General features: G+C 35.7%; 1 protein-coding gene across 1 annotated transcript; it reads right to left on the bottom strand.

The window, feature by feature from the left end:
• Window positions 1–3,766: 3,766 nt before the first annotated feature.
• LOC107470122 (uncharacterized) lies at window positions 3,767–11,845 on the bottom strand. Its single transcript, XM_016089502.3, has 4 exons — window positions 10,909–11,845; window positions 10,054–10,191; window positions 4,287–4,526; window positions 3,767–4,197 (listed from the first exon to the last, which is right to left on the bottom strand). The coding sequence occupies exons 1-4, from the start codon at window positions 11,668–11,670 to the stop codon at window positions 4,105–4,107; spliced, it is 1,233 nt and encodes a 410-aa protein (XP_015944988.1). The 5' UTR covers window positions 11,671–11,845; the 3' UTR covers window positions 3,767–4,104.
• Window positions 11,846–14,305: the final 2,460 nt, after the last annotated feature.

The following is a 14,305-nucleotide window of genomic DNA, read 5'->3' as shown; positions in this document are numbered from 1 at the left end:
GGTGCACTTGCCAGTAGTTATTACGGAGGATAAATTTTTTCCGTATCATATAGACATTCTTTTGATACTAATATTTTATTTTAGTTTGATAATACTATGAACTTGTTTATTTTTTAAATATTATAAATGTTCGAATACAAGTTAGTTGAAAATTTGTATTCATTAATGTTATATTTATTTTGTATGAAAACATGTTTATTTTGCAATGGAAAAAACTAAAAAAAAATTATTTTACCTTATTAACAGATTTTTCGTCTATATTTAGAGTTCAAAAATGCTTTCCCAAGGTTTCAATTACCGACGAAAAATCTGTCAAAAAATCGGACGAATGAAGCAAAATGAAAGTGACAATTACTGAGGGAAATCTGTCCGTAAATCACTGACAAAAAATCTGTTGAAAAATCTTACAGTTTTTCAATGAAAAGGGGGACTATTACCGAGGAAAATTTTGCCGGTAACGGGAAAAAATCTATCGGTAAACTACCGACAAAAAAAAATCCATTGGTAAATAATTTCTGATAAGCCTTTTATAGAAAATCTTTCGATAACCAAAAATTCACCTGTAATAAATACTAAATCTATCTGTAATAAGCAATTTTCTAGTTGTAACCGCTGGTGGTCACTGCCGGCATCGCTTGTGGTAACGATGGTGGAGTGTCTTCTCTCGTTGGTTGGAGAAAGAGGAAATTAGCGTTGAGGGAGGGAGGCATGGTGTGTGTCTTTGTTAGGGGAGGGGAACATCACCTTAAGTTAGGTGTTTTTTATTTTTCTGCCGTCAAAACGACGCTGTTTTAAGGAAAATTAAAAAACCGGAACCTTTAAAAACTCAACCAATTTGTCTGGTTCATCAATTAACTATCAATTTAATCGATTTTTCTACCAATTTTTTATAAGAAGATTTTGGGAATTAATTAGACCGGTCGATGATTGATTTCCGTTAACCCAGTCGAACTGGTCAGTCCGGTCCAGTTTTTAGAATTTCAGTTTATTATAATATAATATTGGGAGTTTGGAACCAACGTTTTCTGTCATATTCTCATGAATATACAATTAATCTATTGATTGATGCATTAGATAATTTAGATCGTAATATTCAATAAAAAAAATAAAAAAATAAAAAAACAACGGAAGGGGACATTATTATTGATCTCTGGAACGGAGGGCCTTTCTGTTTGTTAATAATTTGCACGTTGAAATCACAAAGGAGTCTATTGTGATGATATATTTTGGTTTTCGACACTCATGGCTTTGTCTATTTGTTTCTCCTTATATTTTTATTTAGTTTTCTTTCTTATAATGAATCCAATTGATAAACAATAAATATTCTTGCATTATTTGCTATAAATAAGTGAGAGGAATTCCTGTAAAAGGATTAGAAGATCCCACAAACTTTGAATTGCGTGTCATTCTTATATTTTTGTATTAAGACATTCATATAATTATATTTTATTGTATCATACTTATATGTATATGTATCATTATGTACATGCATATATTTAGGTTAAGAACATTGAGAATTAAGAATTTTTTTCTTAATCAAAATTATTCTTCTTTTTTGTTTGTGTTATACAAAAAAATTATTAATTTTTATATGTAAATGTATGTTTATAATTAAGGTCTCACAATATTATATGGTTGTTATACATTGTGGTTTATTGTGTAGCATCATTATTTTTATATTATGTGCGCATCTTCAATTTTTATTACATAAGAAAATTAGTAATAATTTAGATGATTGTACTCATCTATTTTATAAAATCTTGGTTTTGAAATAAATTAATTAAACATTATACTTTTAAAGTAGTATTTTTTTAAAAAAATTGATTTATTTTGATATGTTTGGGTAACTAATTAAAAATAAATTAATACATATTATTTATATGGTCAATAATCCGCACAAAAAAAGTTTATTGTTTGACCAAATAATAAATAATGAACGTTATGTTTAATTTCTATTTGATTATGCAATTATTAATCAGTCCAAATGAAGGTTGGTGTTAGTCAATTGATAAAAAAATATATGCGATAAAAAATAGATATAATTTTCAAGTTTTTATGTGAATAATGACTCAATCCAAAATAGGCTTATTTTTTGACTGAAATCACTAAATTATGTTGAAAATATTTGGTAAGTCGCACTAAATAAATTTACGTGTAAGTAATTTATACGGGTATGGATTGGCCCAAAAAAAATTTTGTATTTGACCAAATTATATACGCATTTGTGATAATAAACATGTAATACTTATTTAGTTTTATGTGAATAATAAATTTGTACAAAGATAAACTTATTGTTTGACAGTATTTATTATCAATGTTTGATTGGTGTATTAAAAATATCGATTACAAAATATTTCTATCCAAAAGACTAAATATTAACGTTGTGGCCACCATCATATAAATTTTATTTACACAATATGTAACTTAAGTAAACATATTTTATTTTAAAATTAAGTTTGTCAATGTTTGTATCTAGACTTTGTATTAAAAATTGAATAAGTCTCAAATAGCAAAATTGAACCTTAAAAGGTTAGATTGCTCAAATCGTATAAGTCTTGTGATCTTAAAATATGAGATTCTAAGACTTACGGACAGAAATGAAGGTTACTACTACAAAAAAATTTTCTTAAGAATAAGAAATACAAAAACATTATATTAAAAGTAATAAGATTTGAAACAAGTATGACATTTGTCTTGTAAGCAAAATAGGGTGTATACACGACTGCAGATCTCACGAGCGCAATGATATCCAATAACAAAAAGCTAGGACGTAACATTGTAATCGCCAATTTGCCATTCTTTATACTTCTTTGATTCTGTTCCTGGACGTTCTTCAGCTGCAGAATCGAAACGTGATGGAGTTTTGTCCTTCTCAAGATGCTCTTGTAATTCTTGACCGCAAATCGAGAGTTGCAAAGTGTCTCCAGGTGAGAATGTTATTTTCAGTGAGCTTCTCAGCCAAAGGTATGTTGAATGGTTTGTTGGCGGAGGTGGCGGTTGCATTCACCATTATTGCAGTATCTTCAATGGAGTGTTCGTAGTTGTTGGTGTCATTAATTGAACATGAATCATCGGCCATGAATCAGTATGGCTCGTGATACCATGTGAACATTCATAGAGAAAGAGAGAAGAAAGACGAGACGAGAAAGAGGAATTATGTTGTTGTCTGAATATTGTGATTATCCATCGAGTCTGTTAGAGTGCTAGCTATATATAGTATGGAGTAACAGATATAACTAACTAAGCACACTTGGACAATTCTGTTTTGCCTAACAGCTTTAACTAACACATCAGTACATCACACTTTACTATCCTAACAAGAATCCTGTACGAACTAATGTTGCAATATCACTAGCCAAGGAATAATGCTGAAAAATCGTTAATTTGAGAAGCAAGCGATCATTGACCATGTTAACACTGTTTTGAGAGACAATTAGACAAAGCCCTAAAGATTATGACACCCCAAAAGACAAAAAATAGCAACCATGGAGCTCATGAAATACAGTTTGACCGTTGAGTTTATGTCAATGGGGGGAGAAAACATCAAGAATGAATTACAGATTCATGAAAGTACCCAGTTACTGCAGTGGGTAATATAATTATCTACTCTCACCTCTCATGGAGTTGAAGCAACCAAAGACAAGGTGTCCAAGATAACTTTAGTGATGGAGGGTTTCAAATACTATTGTTAAGTTTGTCACAGGTAAATGATGTTTAAATCAACACAATGTCTCAACATGATATGCACAAATAATACAACCAAAACTCAATCACAAATTAAGATTTACTTCTTTTTCTTCTCTATTATTAGCTTTTAATTGCCTTATGGGGCAGAAAACACAGGCTACATTAGGTAGCTGAAATAGGAGTCATACAAAAAAGAATGTCTTGAAGCTGGAGACAAGTTTATAAAATAGTGTATCAAATTTCCTATATTTTCATAGGGAGACAGATATTGTAGTCTGTATTTGTTACCTATTTCAACTACCAACAGTAGCCTCAGATATTTATTCCAAAGAACATAGTATATCATATCCTTGAATATTTTTATAGATTAGCAAAGCAACCCAACCCCCTACTTATTTGAGAAACAACTGCTAGATCCTAAGGTTGTGATGGTTCTGGAAACAAACTCAAGGAACTTATCAGAGACTCGTATACCTCTATACCATTCAAGTACACTGTTTCTCGTAGATGCTGCAAAAGTTAAGGTCACAAGAGTTACCTGAAGAATAAACAAAATATCATTCAGTCATCATGAATAAATAGGAAAAGAATTTTCAAACCTCGTTGTGGTCATGGAGCAAGATGGGAGTGTTTCTCATTGGAGAGAAACCAAGAACTGGAATTCCTTTTTGTCTAAGGAATCGGGCATCAGTAGTCGAAGCGAGAATTTCAGGCTTTGAAAGCTTTCCTCCAGCTGATGTTATAGCTTGCTTGAACACTGACCACCATGGATTGGAATCATTAATTGCAGTCATTAATGGCCGTCCCAAGTAGTCTCTAATGGGTCCTTTCTCAATTAACTGCAATATTTGGTTGCCCAAAGACAAGACAAAATCATTATGTTGCACTCAAGGTGTGAATGACGAAGACCGATATTTAACAATAATCACAACTTTATTAATGTCTCTTGGTTTGTTAACAAGTAATTTACAACATTTCTTATATCCGTAAAAAGAATGTTAGAAATTAGAGAAATTCTTGCATGATCCCAGTGCGCTCTAAAAGCAACCAACTACTCAAATTTCATTTATAATAATTAAAATATATTAAAAAGATTAAAATTGAACAGGTTATAGTTACTCTTACAGCATGCATTAAATGTACTCTAAACACGTAGTAGTATTTCTCTATGCATTATGATACTTGCTAGCAAAGCGGCAGCTAAAAAGGATAGTTGTGCACATAAAAATCATTTATGACAGCATCAACTGATAAAAGGAAAATTGTACCTACGGTCAGGAAATTTTCAACTTTAAACGAATTCTAGTCACTTGAACAAAATCTAACAACATGGAATCATTAAGAAACATGAATAATAAAAGAGAATAATATATATTGCAGCAAATGTAAGATTCAGAAATCTTTGCATCCAGGTGGCAAATGTGCAACATCAATGACAACCTCAGGCATGGAGTTTGCAATTTTCAAAGGCTTAAATATGTTTTCTATCTGTAAACTGTATCAAATTCAGTTTTGGTACATATAGTTTTTACTTATTTCTTTTATTCTTTTGTTTAGCTTAATCCAAGATTTCCTGCAATATGCATATTTACTCCCTAAATAACCATTGCAATGGACCAAAAAGTTGTATAGGGCCGAAAACTAAAGGCCACTAGTCCAGTAAATTTTACTTGTAAGAAAATCATATACATATTGAAAGATTACAGCACTTAAATGTTTACAGCCGTCATTAAGTTTTGAAGAAGTTTTTACAAAACTGTTATATTGAAAGTTCATACCCAATAAGTTTTTACAATAAAATTTCACATTAATCCCACATCGTTGGATAGACTTTCAATACACTTTAATTCAATGTAGTACAAACTTCCAAACTCTATAGCTCACGTTGCGATAGAAGAGTAGATAAACTCCACAAGATAGCATTGGGAATGGAATAAAAAGAATGTTCATGGCATCTATAGATACGTTTATGCTAGAACCTAATTACATAATTTGATCCACAAAGTTGATCCCATCGAGTGGGAAATTATTTAGTTGTTGCTACAACTAGGAGCAGAATAAACTTAGACTATGCAACTTGATAATTAACTCCGTCTATGTTACACTTACAATACATAGCTGGTCCCAAGCCCGAATAAAGGAAGAGGGTTGTGTTAGGTCTTCGGCAACCAACATAAAAATATAGCCGAATCCCCATGACATGAATCAAAGACATTATTGCGCTAAAGCTAGGTCGTTGCCCGAAAGCAACGCGCCATATGGCTCGAGTACGGTGTCAAAGCAAGAGCCGCTGCATCGGTGCTCGGATGTAGTGTTAAATGAGCAAGGGTTCTCGTGTTTTCGTGAACGGACGAGGGTAAATAAGCTAGTTCACAAAGTAAAAAGTAAAGGTCGAAGCGACAGAAGATTGAGATTTGGGACATGAAACATAGGCACTCTAACAGGAAAGTCCATGGAGGTGATGGACACCATGACAATGAGGAAGATTAACATTATGTGCCTACAAGAAACGAAATGGGTTGGTGCAAAGGCTAGGGAGTTGGATACTTCTGGTTTCAAACTTTAGTATACAGGAAATGTGAAGAATAGGAATGGGGTTGGAATAATTGTGGATAAGCAGTCGAAGAAGAACGTAGTGGATGTCAAGAGTGTGGGAGATTGGATCATCTCTATTAAACTTGTGGTGGAGAGAGATGCTTTCCATGTGATTAGCGCCTATGCACCGCAAGTGGGTTCGGATGAACAACATAAGATAAGGTTTTGGGAGGATCTAGAGTTTGGTTCAAGGCATACTTTTGGGAGATAAGATTTTCTTAGGAGAAGATTTAAATGGCCGTGTTGGGAGAGAAGTGACTGGATATGGGAGTATTCACGGAGGTCATGGTTTCGGGATGATCAATGCCGAGGGTAAAACTATTTTGAACTTTTCCTCAACCTTTGATCTTCTCATCGCAAATACATGTTTTAAAAAGAGAGAGAACATCTTATAACCTATAAGAATGGCATGACAAGCTCTCAAATCGACTTCTTGTTGAGGAGCGTCAACCAGAAATTTTGCATTAACTGTAAAATTATCCCGGGAGAGAGTTTGACAACACAACATATGGTGCTCGTCATGGATTTTCGCATTGAGCAAAAGTTGAGGAAAAGACATCATACGAAGAACCCAAGAACGAAGTGGTGGCGAATGAAAGGTGAGAAACAAAGAAGTTTCCTAAGACGGGTAGGAGAAGAGGCAAAGTGGGATGGGAATGGAAGCGCAGAAGAGATGTGGAGGGAGATGGCAGAAGTTATTAGAAGAATAGCAAAAGAAAGTTTTGGTGAATCTAAAGGAGCAGGACCAAGAGACAAGGAGTGCTGGTGGTGGAATTCGAGTAAACAAGAAAAGATAAAGATAAAAAGGGAATGCTTTAAAGAGTAGTCTTTTTGCCGCAATGCAGATAACTGGGAAAAATATAAGGCGGCTAAGAAAGAGACAAAAGTGGCTGTAAGTGAAGTGAAAACAAGAGCATATGAGGGTCTCTACCAGTCTTTGGGCACGAAAGAAGGAGAAAAAAGTATATATAGAATCGCAACGAGCCGGGAAAGAAGAATGAGAGATTTGGATCAAGTTAAGTGCATAAAGGATAAGGATGGAGAGGTGTTGGCTCAAAAGGAGAAGATAAATGAAAGGTGGAAGAACTAATTCTACGAGTTATTTAATGAGGGACAGAAGACTCTTCCGAGCCTTGGTCGATTATGCACAAGGGAAAAAGATCAAAACTTTGACTAATATCAAAGGATTCGAGACTTCGAGGTAAAAGAGGCTCTAAAGCAGATGAAAAATGGCAGGGCAGTAGGACCTGATAATATTCTGATTGAGGTTTGGAAGGATCTTGGAGAAAAAGACATCAACTAGTTAACCAAGCTTTTAATGAGATTTTAAGGTCAAAGAAAATGCCTAATGAGTGGAGAAAAAGCACCTTGGTACCTATCTACAAGAATAAGTGGGATATACAAAGTTGTGGAAACTATAGAGGGATTAAGTTTATGAGTCATACTATGAAGTTATGGGAAAGGGTGATAGAACGAAGGTTGAGAAAAGAGACACAAATAACAGAGAAACAATTTAGATTTATGCTAGGAAGATCTATCACTGAAGCGATATACCTATTAAGAAGGATCATGGAGAGGTATCGTAGTAGTAAAAGGGATCTACATATGGTATTTATTGATTTGGAAAAAGCGTATGATAGGGTACCAATGGATGTCTTATGGAAGGTTTTAGAAAAGAGGAAAGTAAGAATCGCATATATTCGAGCAATTAAAGACATGTATGATGCGGCCACAATTAGTGTGAAGACACAAGGTGGTGTAACGGAGGAATTCCCTATTGGTATAGGATTACACCAGGGATCATCCTTAAGTCCATATCTTTTCACATTAGTCTTGGAAGTACTCACAAAGCACATCCAAGAGCCTGTGCCATGGTGCATACTTTTTGTCGATGATATCGTCTTTATGGGAGAGTCAAGGAAACACCTAAATAAGAAGTTGGAGTTATTGAGAAAAGCTTTAGAAGTGTATGGTCTGCGCATAAGTTGTAGCAACACGGAATATATGGAATGTAAGTTCAGTCTGAGAAGGGAAAACCCCAATATAGAGGTGAAGATTGGAGAAAACATCCTAGAAAAAGTTAAAAGTTTTAAGTATCTTGGGTGCATCATATAGGATAATGGAGAGATTGAACAGGATGTAAATCATAGGATCCAAGCAGGTTGGTCAAAATGGCGGAATGCATCTGGTTTTATATGCGACAAAAAAGTGCCCTTAAAACTTAAAGGTAAATTCTATCGCACTGCTATAGGACCGGCTATGCTATATGGTATGGAGTGTTGGGCGGCTAAAGGGGAGCACGAACATAAGCTGAGTGTGGCAGAGATGAAGATGTTGAGATGGATGAGTGGTCATACGCGATTGGATAAAATAAGGAATGAAGATATAAGGGAGAGAGTTGGAGTAGCACCCATTGTAAAAAAGATGGTTGAATCGCGTTTCAGGTGATTTGGACATGTGAGAAGAAGACCGATAGAACATCCAGTCAGGAGGGTAGATGAGATGAAAGATGGACAAAGGGCGAAAGGCAGAGAAAGACCTAAGAAGACCATCCATGAGGTGGTCAAACGAGATCTATATGTAAACGGTCTCTCTATAGACATAATACATGACAGAACGCAATAGCATCGTTTGATTCATGTAGCCAACCCCACTTAGTGGGACAAAATTTTGTTGTTGTTATTGTTGTTTATGCAACTTGATAATTGCCTCTATAGGGATACCTAATTCCAAACTCTCAAATAAATAACAGTGCAGACAAATAAAAGGATAATAGGTTCGTTTGCTTGTGCTTTCAGGATAAAAGAAGTACGTTTCTTTTTCTTTTTTTTTTAACGAAAAAAAAAAGGTACTTATTTTATTTTTTGAGTTGTTTGTTAGTGATTCAATAAAAAAAAAACAAAAGTGTTTTCCACTTTCCACGTTGTTTCAGAAATAAGTCTAGCAAAAGCTGTTGAAGAGAGAGAAAAATCTACTAAAATATTAAGATTACTAATTTATTATCTTCATATATTTTTAAAAAGACGAATATATCCATTTAAAAAACATAAAACCCTAACCATTATACAAATCCTTATTTTCTCTGTTAATTAAATTAAAATAATATTTTTAATTAAAATATCATTAAAAATAGCATTGTTAATATTTTCTATGAAATATTTATGTAGAAATTTTGTTTTATACCGATTTTTTATTTTAAAAAATTACCATGTTATGTAAAATAATTTGTTTTTAAATCATGACCACAATTGTAATTTTATAAAATGTACTTATATATTTGTCATATTCAAACAACTTAATTGCTTCTAATTCTAATAAAAAGTACTTCCATAAATATATCCAAATACATTTCTGCTCCTACTACTTCTACTTCTACTTCCGGAGAAGTATTGCTTTCAACCGCACAAATAAAGAAGCCTATTATCTAAGTTTTAACTCGAGGAGAATCAAGTGTTTATGGGATAAAAAATACCAGAGTTTGGGTGCAAATCCCTCCTCCACTACTTTGCTTAAGCTATAGCTTTCCAGTTCATTCGTAAAGAAAAAAGAAAAAGAAAAAGATGGATTATGCTAAAACAAGACAAACAAAGTAGCATCAAATTGAGAAGGCCCTAAATCTGTTCTGAGTCTTGCAAATTTTTCGCACATTATACTGTATATTAAGTTACTAATCAGTAATCACCATATAGAAACAACCTAGCTTAGACATAGAAGCAATGCATTACCTATTTTTAATCAACATCCCCAAGACGAAAATCAGAAAGCTATTACCTCATACGACATATTTCTAATAACTGGTGCCCATTCAGATGCGATTCTCCTCCTCATTTCATCAGGGTCCGTTGTAGGGGTCAACCTGAGATCAAAACCAGCCTCTGCTTCTGAAGGTTGCACATTCATCACAAACCCCTGCACACAAAAGAACATTTAACAATATTCAAAACCAACTATTAGAACGCACACAAGAAAAAAGCAACCACAGCCTTAACAACTGTAAAAACACACAGAAAAGAACCAAATACAGCAAAAACTAAATAAAAACAATGCTGGAGAAAGGTAATTTTTATCACAAATTAATTAGGACAATAATGTGACATACACTTCGGTGATAATGATACTACTCGGACAGAGATCACCTGTTCCACCACCACGTTCATATCCAAATTGGACGAGTGCCTATTTATTTTTATTTATTATTATTTTGGTGATTTTATAAGTTTCTTTCTAACAAGTGTCTAATTTTTATTGGTGGGACATGAATAAAAACACAACAGTAGCACAGGTGATCTCAATCTGATACAACCCTATTACCATTTCCATTTACATTCAAATACCTACTTAATTGTTTATGTTCAAAATAAAAACTCTAACAATCGTCTTAATGTCCAGTAAGAATAAAAAGATTAATTGTTTACTCAACCACTAAATATGTATACAAGTTAAATCCAAAATAGATATCTCTCTAAAAACGATTTTTATACAGAAGTTGAATCCATAAACAAATAAACGAACTCAGATTCTGATTGCATCTAATTAGATGTCCAAGTAGAAGAAGTTTTACTTACAAGTTAAATCCAAAAATAAATATATAAATAAATGCACAAACAAACAAAAAAATGAACTCACAGATTCTGATTGAAGCCCAGCCTTGAGATAAACAGGATTAACCGAAACAACTTCCGAATTCAAAGCTTTCCCAGTCTTAACAACATCGAACTGGCTCTCCCTAAACCTGTTGATAACCTCAACGCTCTTCATCAAATTCTCCATGGCGCTCCCATCATACATCCAGGCCCCGTGTCCGGGTTGCCCCCTCGCCTTAATCTTCAGCCCCCACGGCGATCTATCGGCATAGAACACCCTGTACTCATCCCCAGGAGACGCCTGCCCTTCGTCGAGCGCAAATCCAACCTTCAACTCCGCGAACTCCTTCGATTCGACGAACTTCGCAGCCCCGTCGGCACCTCCAATCTCTTCGTCGGGGACGAGTGACACGTGGACGGATCTTGAGGGGGTGAATCCGCGGGCCTTGAGGTTGCGGATGGCCTCGAGGTACTGCATAGCGATGCACTTGTCATCCTGGGCGCCTCGGGCGAAGATGGCGCCGTCGTGGGAGCGGCGGAAGGCGGAGAAGGGAGGATGGGCGAGGGATTCGGCTTGGGAGAAGAGGTAGGAGACAGCGGAGGAGTAGGCTGGGTTGGGGTGAGCGGTGTTGATTCGGAGGTAGCGTTGGAAGCGGGTGATTGAGGTATCTGCTTCATCTTGTTTCTCTTCCTGCTCTTGGGTTATAGTTGTGGAGAGGGAAAAGGGTGTGAAAAGGAGAAGGAGGAGAGTGAAGTGGATGAGAGAGAGATGAGATTGGCGAGAGTGTGAAATGGAGCTGGCCATGGCTAAGGGGGCAAGAGGACGGTCACTCGGTCAGTCAACGCCTACCTTCCGACAATGGTTTAATCGGAGTTCATGTTGGTGTGGGGTGGTGTAGACCTTTTGGGGACCTGCCTCATCAAGTTGCTTGATTGATGCACTTTTATCATTTAATTTTTATTTCGTTTTACTATTGATGTAAGATTCTTTCATGCCATAGAAAAAATTATTTAGAGCTTGTTTGGAACGGTAGATGATGCGAATTTTACAAAGCACAAATTATCGGAAGTATATCAAATCGCCTCAAATAATACTAAGAGAGTAGGTTATCGTTTCTACGAAATTAACGGATTAAACAAGTAATAATTAATTGATTATTCTAGTTAGAAAATTTAAAACTTAGGATTTCAAGAACAGTTAACATAAAAATAGAAAATTTAACAAAAGTAATAATAAACGAGTGAGAAAACAATATGATTAAGAGAGTTAAGGGGTTTAGATATATTCTTCCGGAAAAATACTTTTCACTCTGCACTTTGATTATACAAAGATATACTTATGTCAAATTATAAATAATTAAACTTCAATTTCTTGGTAATTCAACTTCTCTAATCCTAATCAATTATCAATTTCTTGATTAATCAATTGTGACAAGAGATTTAATAACGTTCACTGATTTAAAAATCACACAATTCTCAAGAACTAAACTGAGTTGATTCGATGTCACTTATCAAGTCTAAGTTCAAAACATAAGAATCATGAAAAGTTTTCAAGCTTAATTCAGTTAATTAACTTTTCCAAGATATTAAAAGAATTCAAGTCAGAAGAGAATTGTTTTCTAACACATTTAAATCTTTTAGATGTAGAATGAAAACTCTTTCTTAAGAAAATATCAATACATTAATCAAAATCGAAAAGCTATAACATTAGTATATAGGAATCAACAGAGCTCCTAACATTAACCGAGGATATTAGTGACTCATGATTCAAAAGAAAACCTAGAATTATGAATTGTAAAAACTGCTGACGAAGCTCCCCTATGTGACTCTTCTTCTTTTTATATTAACCCTAAAACTACTTCCAAATTCAAAACTAATTAAGACTCAACTCAACTTAAAAAAAAATCAAATCTAGCTAATTAATATTTTTCTTCTCAAGTCAAGCTTTAGATCTTTCTCCTCATGATCCGCAATTAATGCTAGAATTCATGGACTTAGGTTAAGTCTTAAGTTAATCACTTAAGTATTTGAAGAGTTAGAGGACTTGCTAAATGAATTAAGGCCACTAGAAGAAGTCCATTTGGTGCCTAGAATGTATGGCCCCATGCGTGCAATGTATGGCCTAGTCTTGGGAGTGTTAGCTTCTATTTCATGCTTCACGTTGCACGCACACACCTCCCATGTTGCACGCATAGAATTTCATGGAGAATTGCCCTCTGTTAGCTCATTTACGTTGCACGCACAGGGACTCACATTGCACGACTAGCTTTTGGCATCTGTTGACTCTCTATTTTCTTTTCACGTTGCATGGCTAAGTGATGACTTACCCCATCTATCTATTTTTTCATAAAGAATAACCATAGAATGGATAAATTTTCACTAATTTGATGCATTATTCAGATATGCATCATAAATTAGTAGGACACTACTTTGAAATCTGATATTGCATGTATTTCAGGAGGAAAGAGCAACAAAAGAGGATAGAAGCAAGTATGGAAGGCTGGGCGCTTTTATGGGCGTGGCACTCCAAGCCATCATAGGCGTGTCATGTGGCCCTTGTGAAAGCGTGGCACGCCAAGGTCTCAGAGCTGGCGTGCCTGCTGGCATGCCTGGGCGTGGCACGCCGGGCTAGTATTCTAGAGAATGATGATTGATACAACATAAGAGGCATGCCATTGGCACTTCCATGGGCGTGGAACGCCAAAAATCTCAACACAGGCATGTATGCTGGCGTGTTTGAACGTGGCACGCCAGGCTTATTTTCCAGAGAAATAAGGTTGGTGTAGCATTGCGAGTATGCCATGGGCGCTTGAAGGAGCATGGCACGCCATGAACTTTAAACGGGCGTGTCTACACACGTGTCTAGGCGTGGCACGCTAGGTTCACAATCTAGAGAGAAATGCTAGCGCAGCATGTGGGGCGTGCCACTGGCGCTTTCGAAAGCGTGGCAAGGCCAGGGTCTTAAGTTGGCGTGTATACAGGCATGTCTAGGCGTGGTACACCCATTGTAGAAAATAGAGGGATGAAATGGTTGCAGCATTGTTAGCGTGTTCACTGGCATGCTCGAAGGCATAGCACGCGAAGCTTTACAGTGGGCATTTGCGCTGGCGTGCCTGAGCATTGCATGCCAGGCTTGTGATCTAGAAAGAGGACTCAAGAAGTAACATAGTGGGCGTGCTCGAAGGCGTGGCACGCCAAAGACCTTAAAGTTGGTGTGTCTACTGGCGTGTATTGGCGTGCCACGCCAGGCTATTTTTCCAGAAGGGAAGATATGTTGCAGCATTGAGGGCGTGCCAACTGTGGCCTGCGAAGGTGTGCAATGCCAAGTTCCTAAAGCCGGCGTGACTGCTGGCGTGTTTGGGCATGGCACGTGACGAGCGGATAATTTATACGCTTTTTGGCATTGTTTTTAGGATGTTTTTAGTATATTTTAGTTAGTT

Source organism: Arachis duranensis, chromosome 10, assembly GCF_000817695.3.
Source record: "Arachis duranensis cultivar V14167 chromosome 10, aradu.V14167.gnm2.J7QH, whole genome shotgun sequence".
NCBI classification, from domain to species: domain Eukaryota; kingdom Viridiplantae; phylum Streptophyta; class Magnoliopsida; order Fabales; family Fabaceae; genus Arachis; species Arachis duranensis.
The sequence above is the reverse complement of the archived record's forward strand: the minus strand, read 5'-3'. Positions and strand labels throughout refer to the sequence as shown.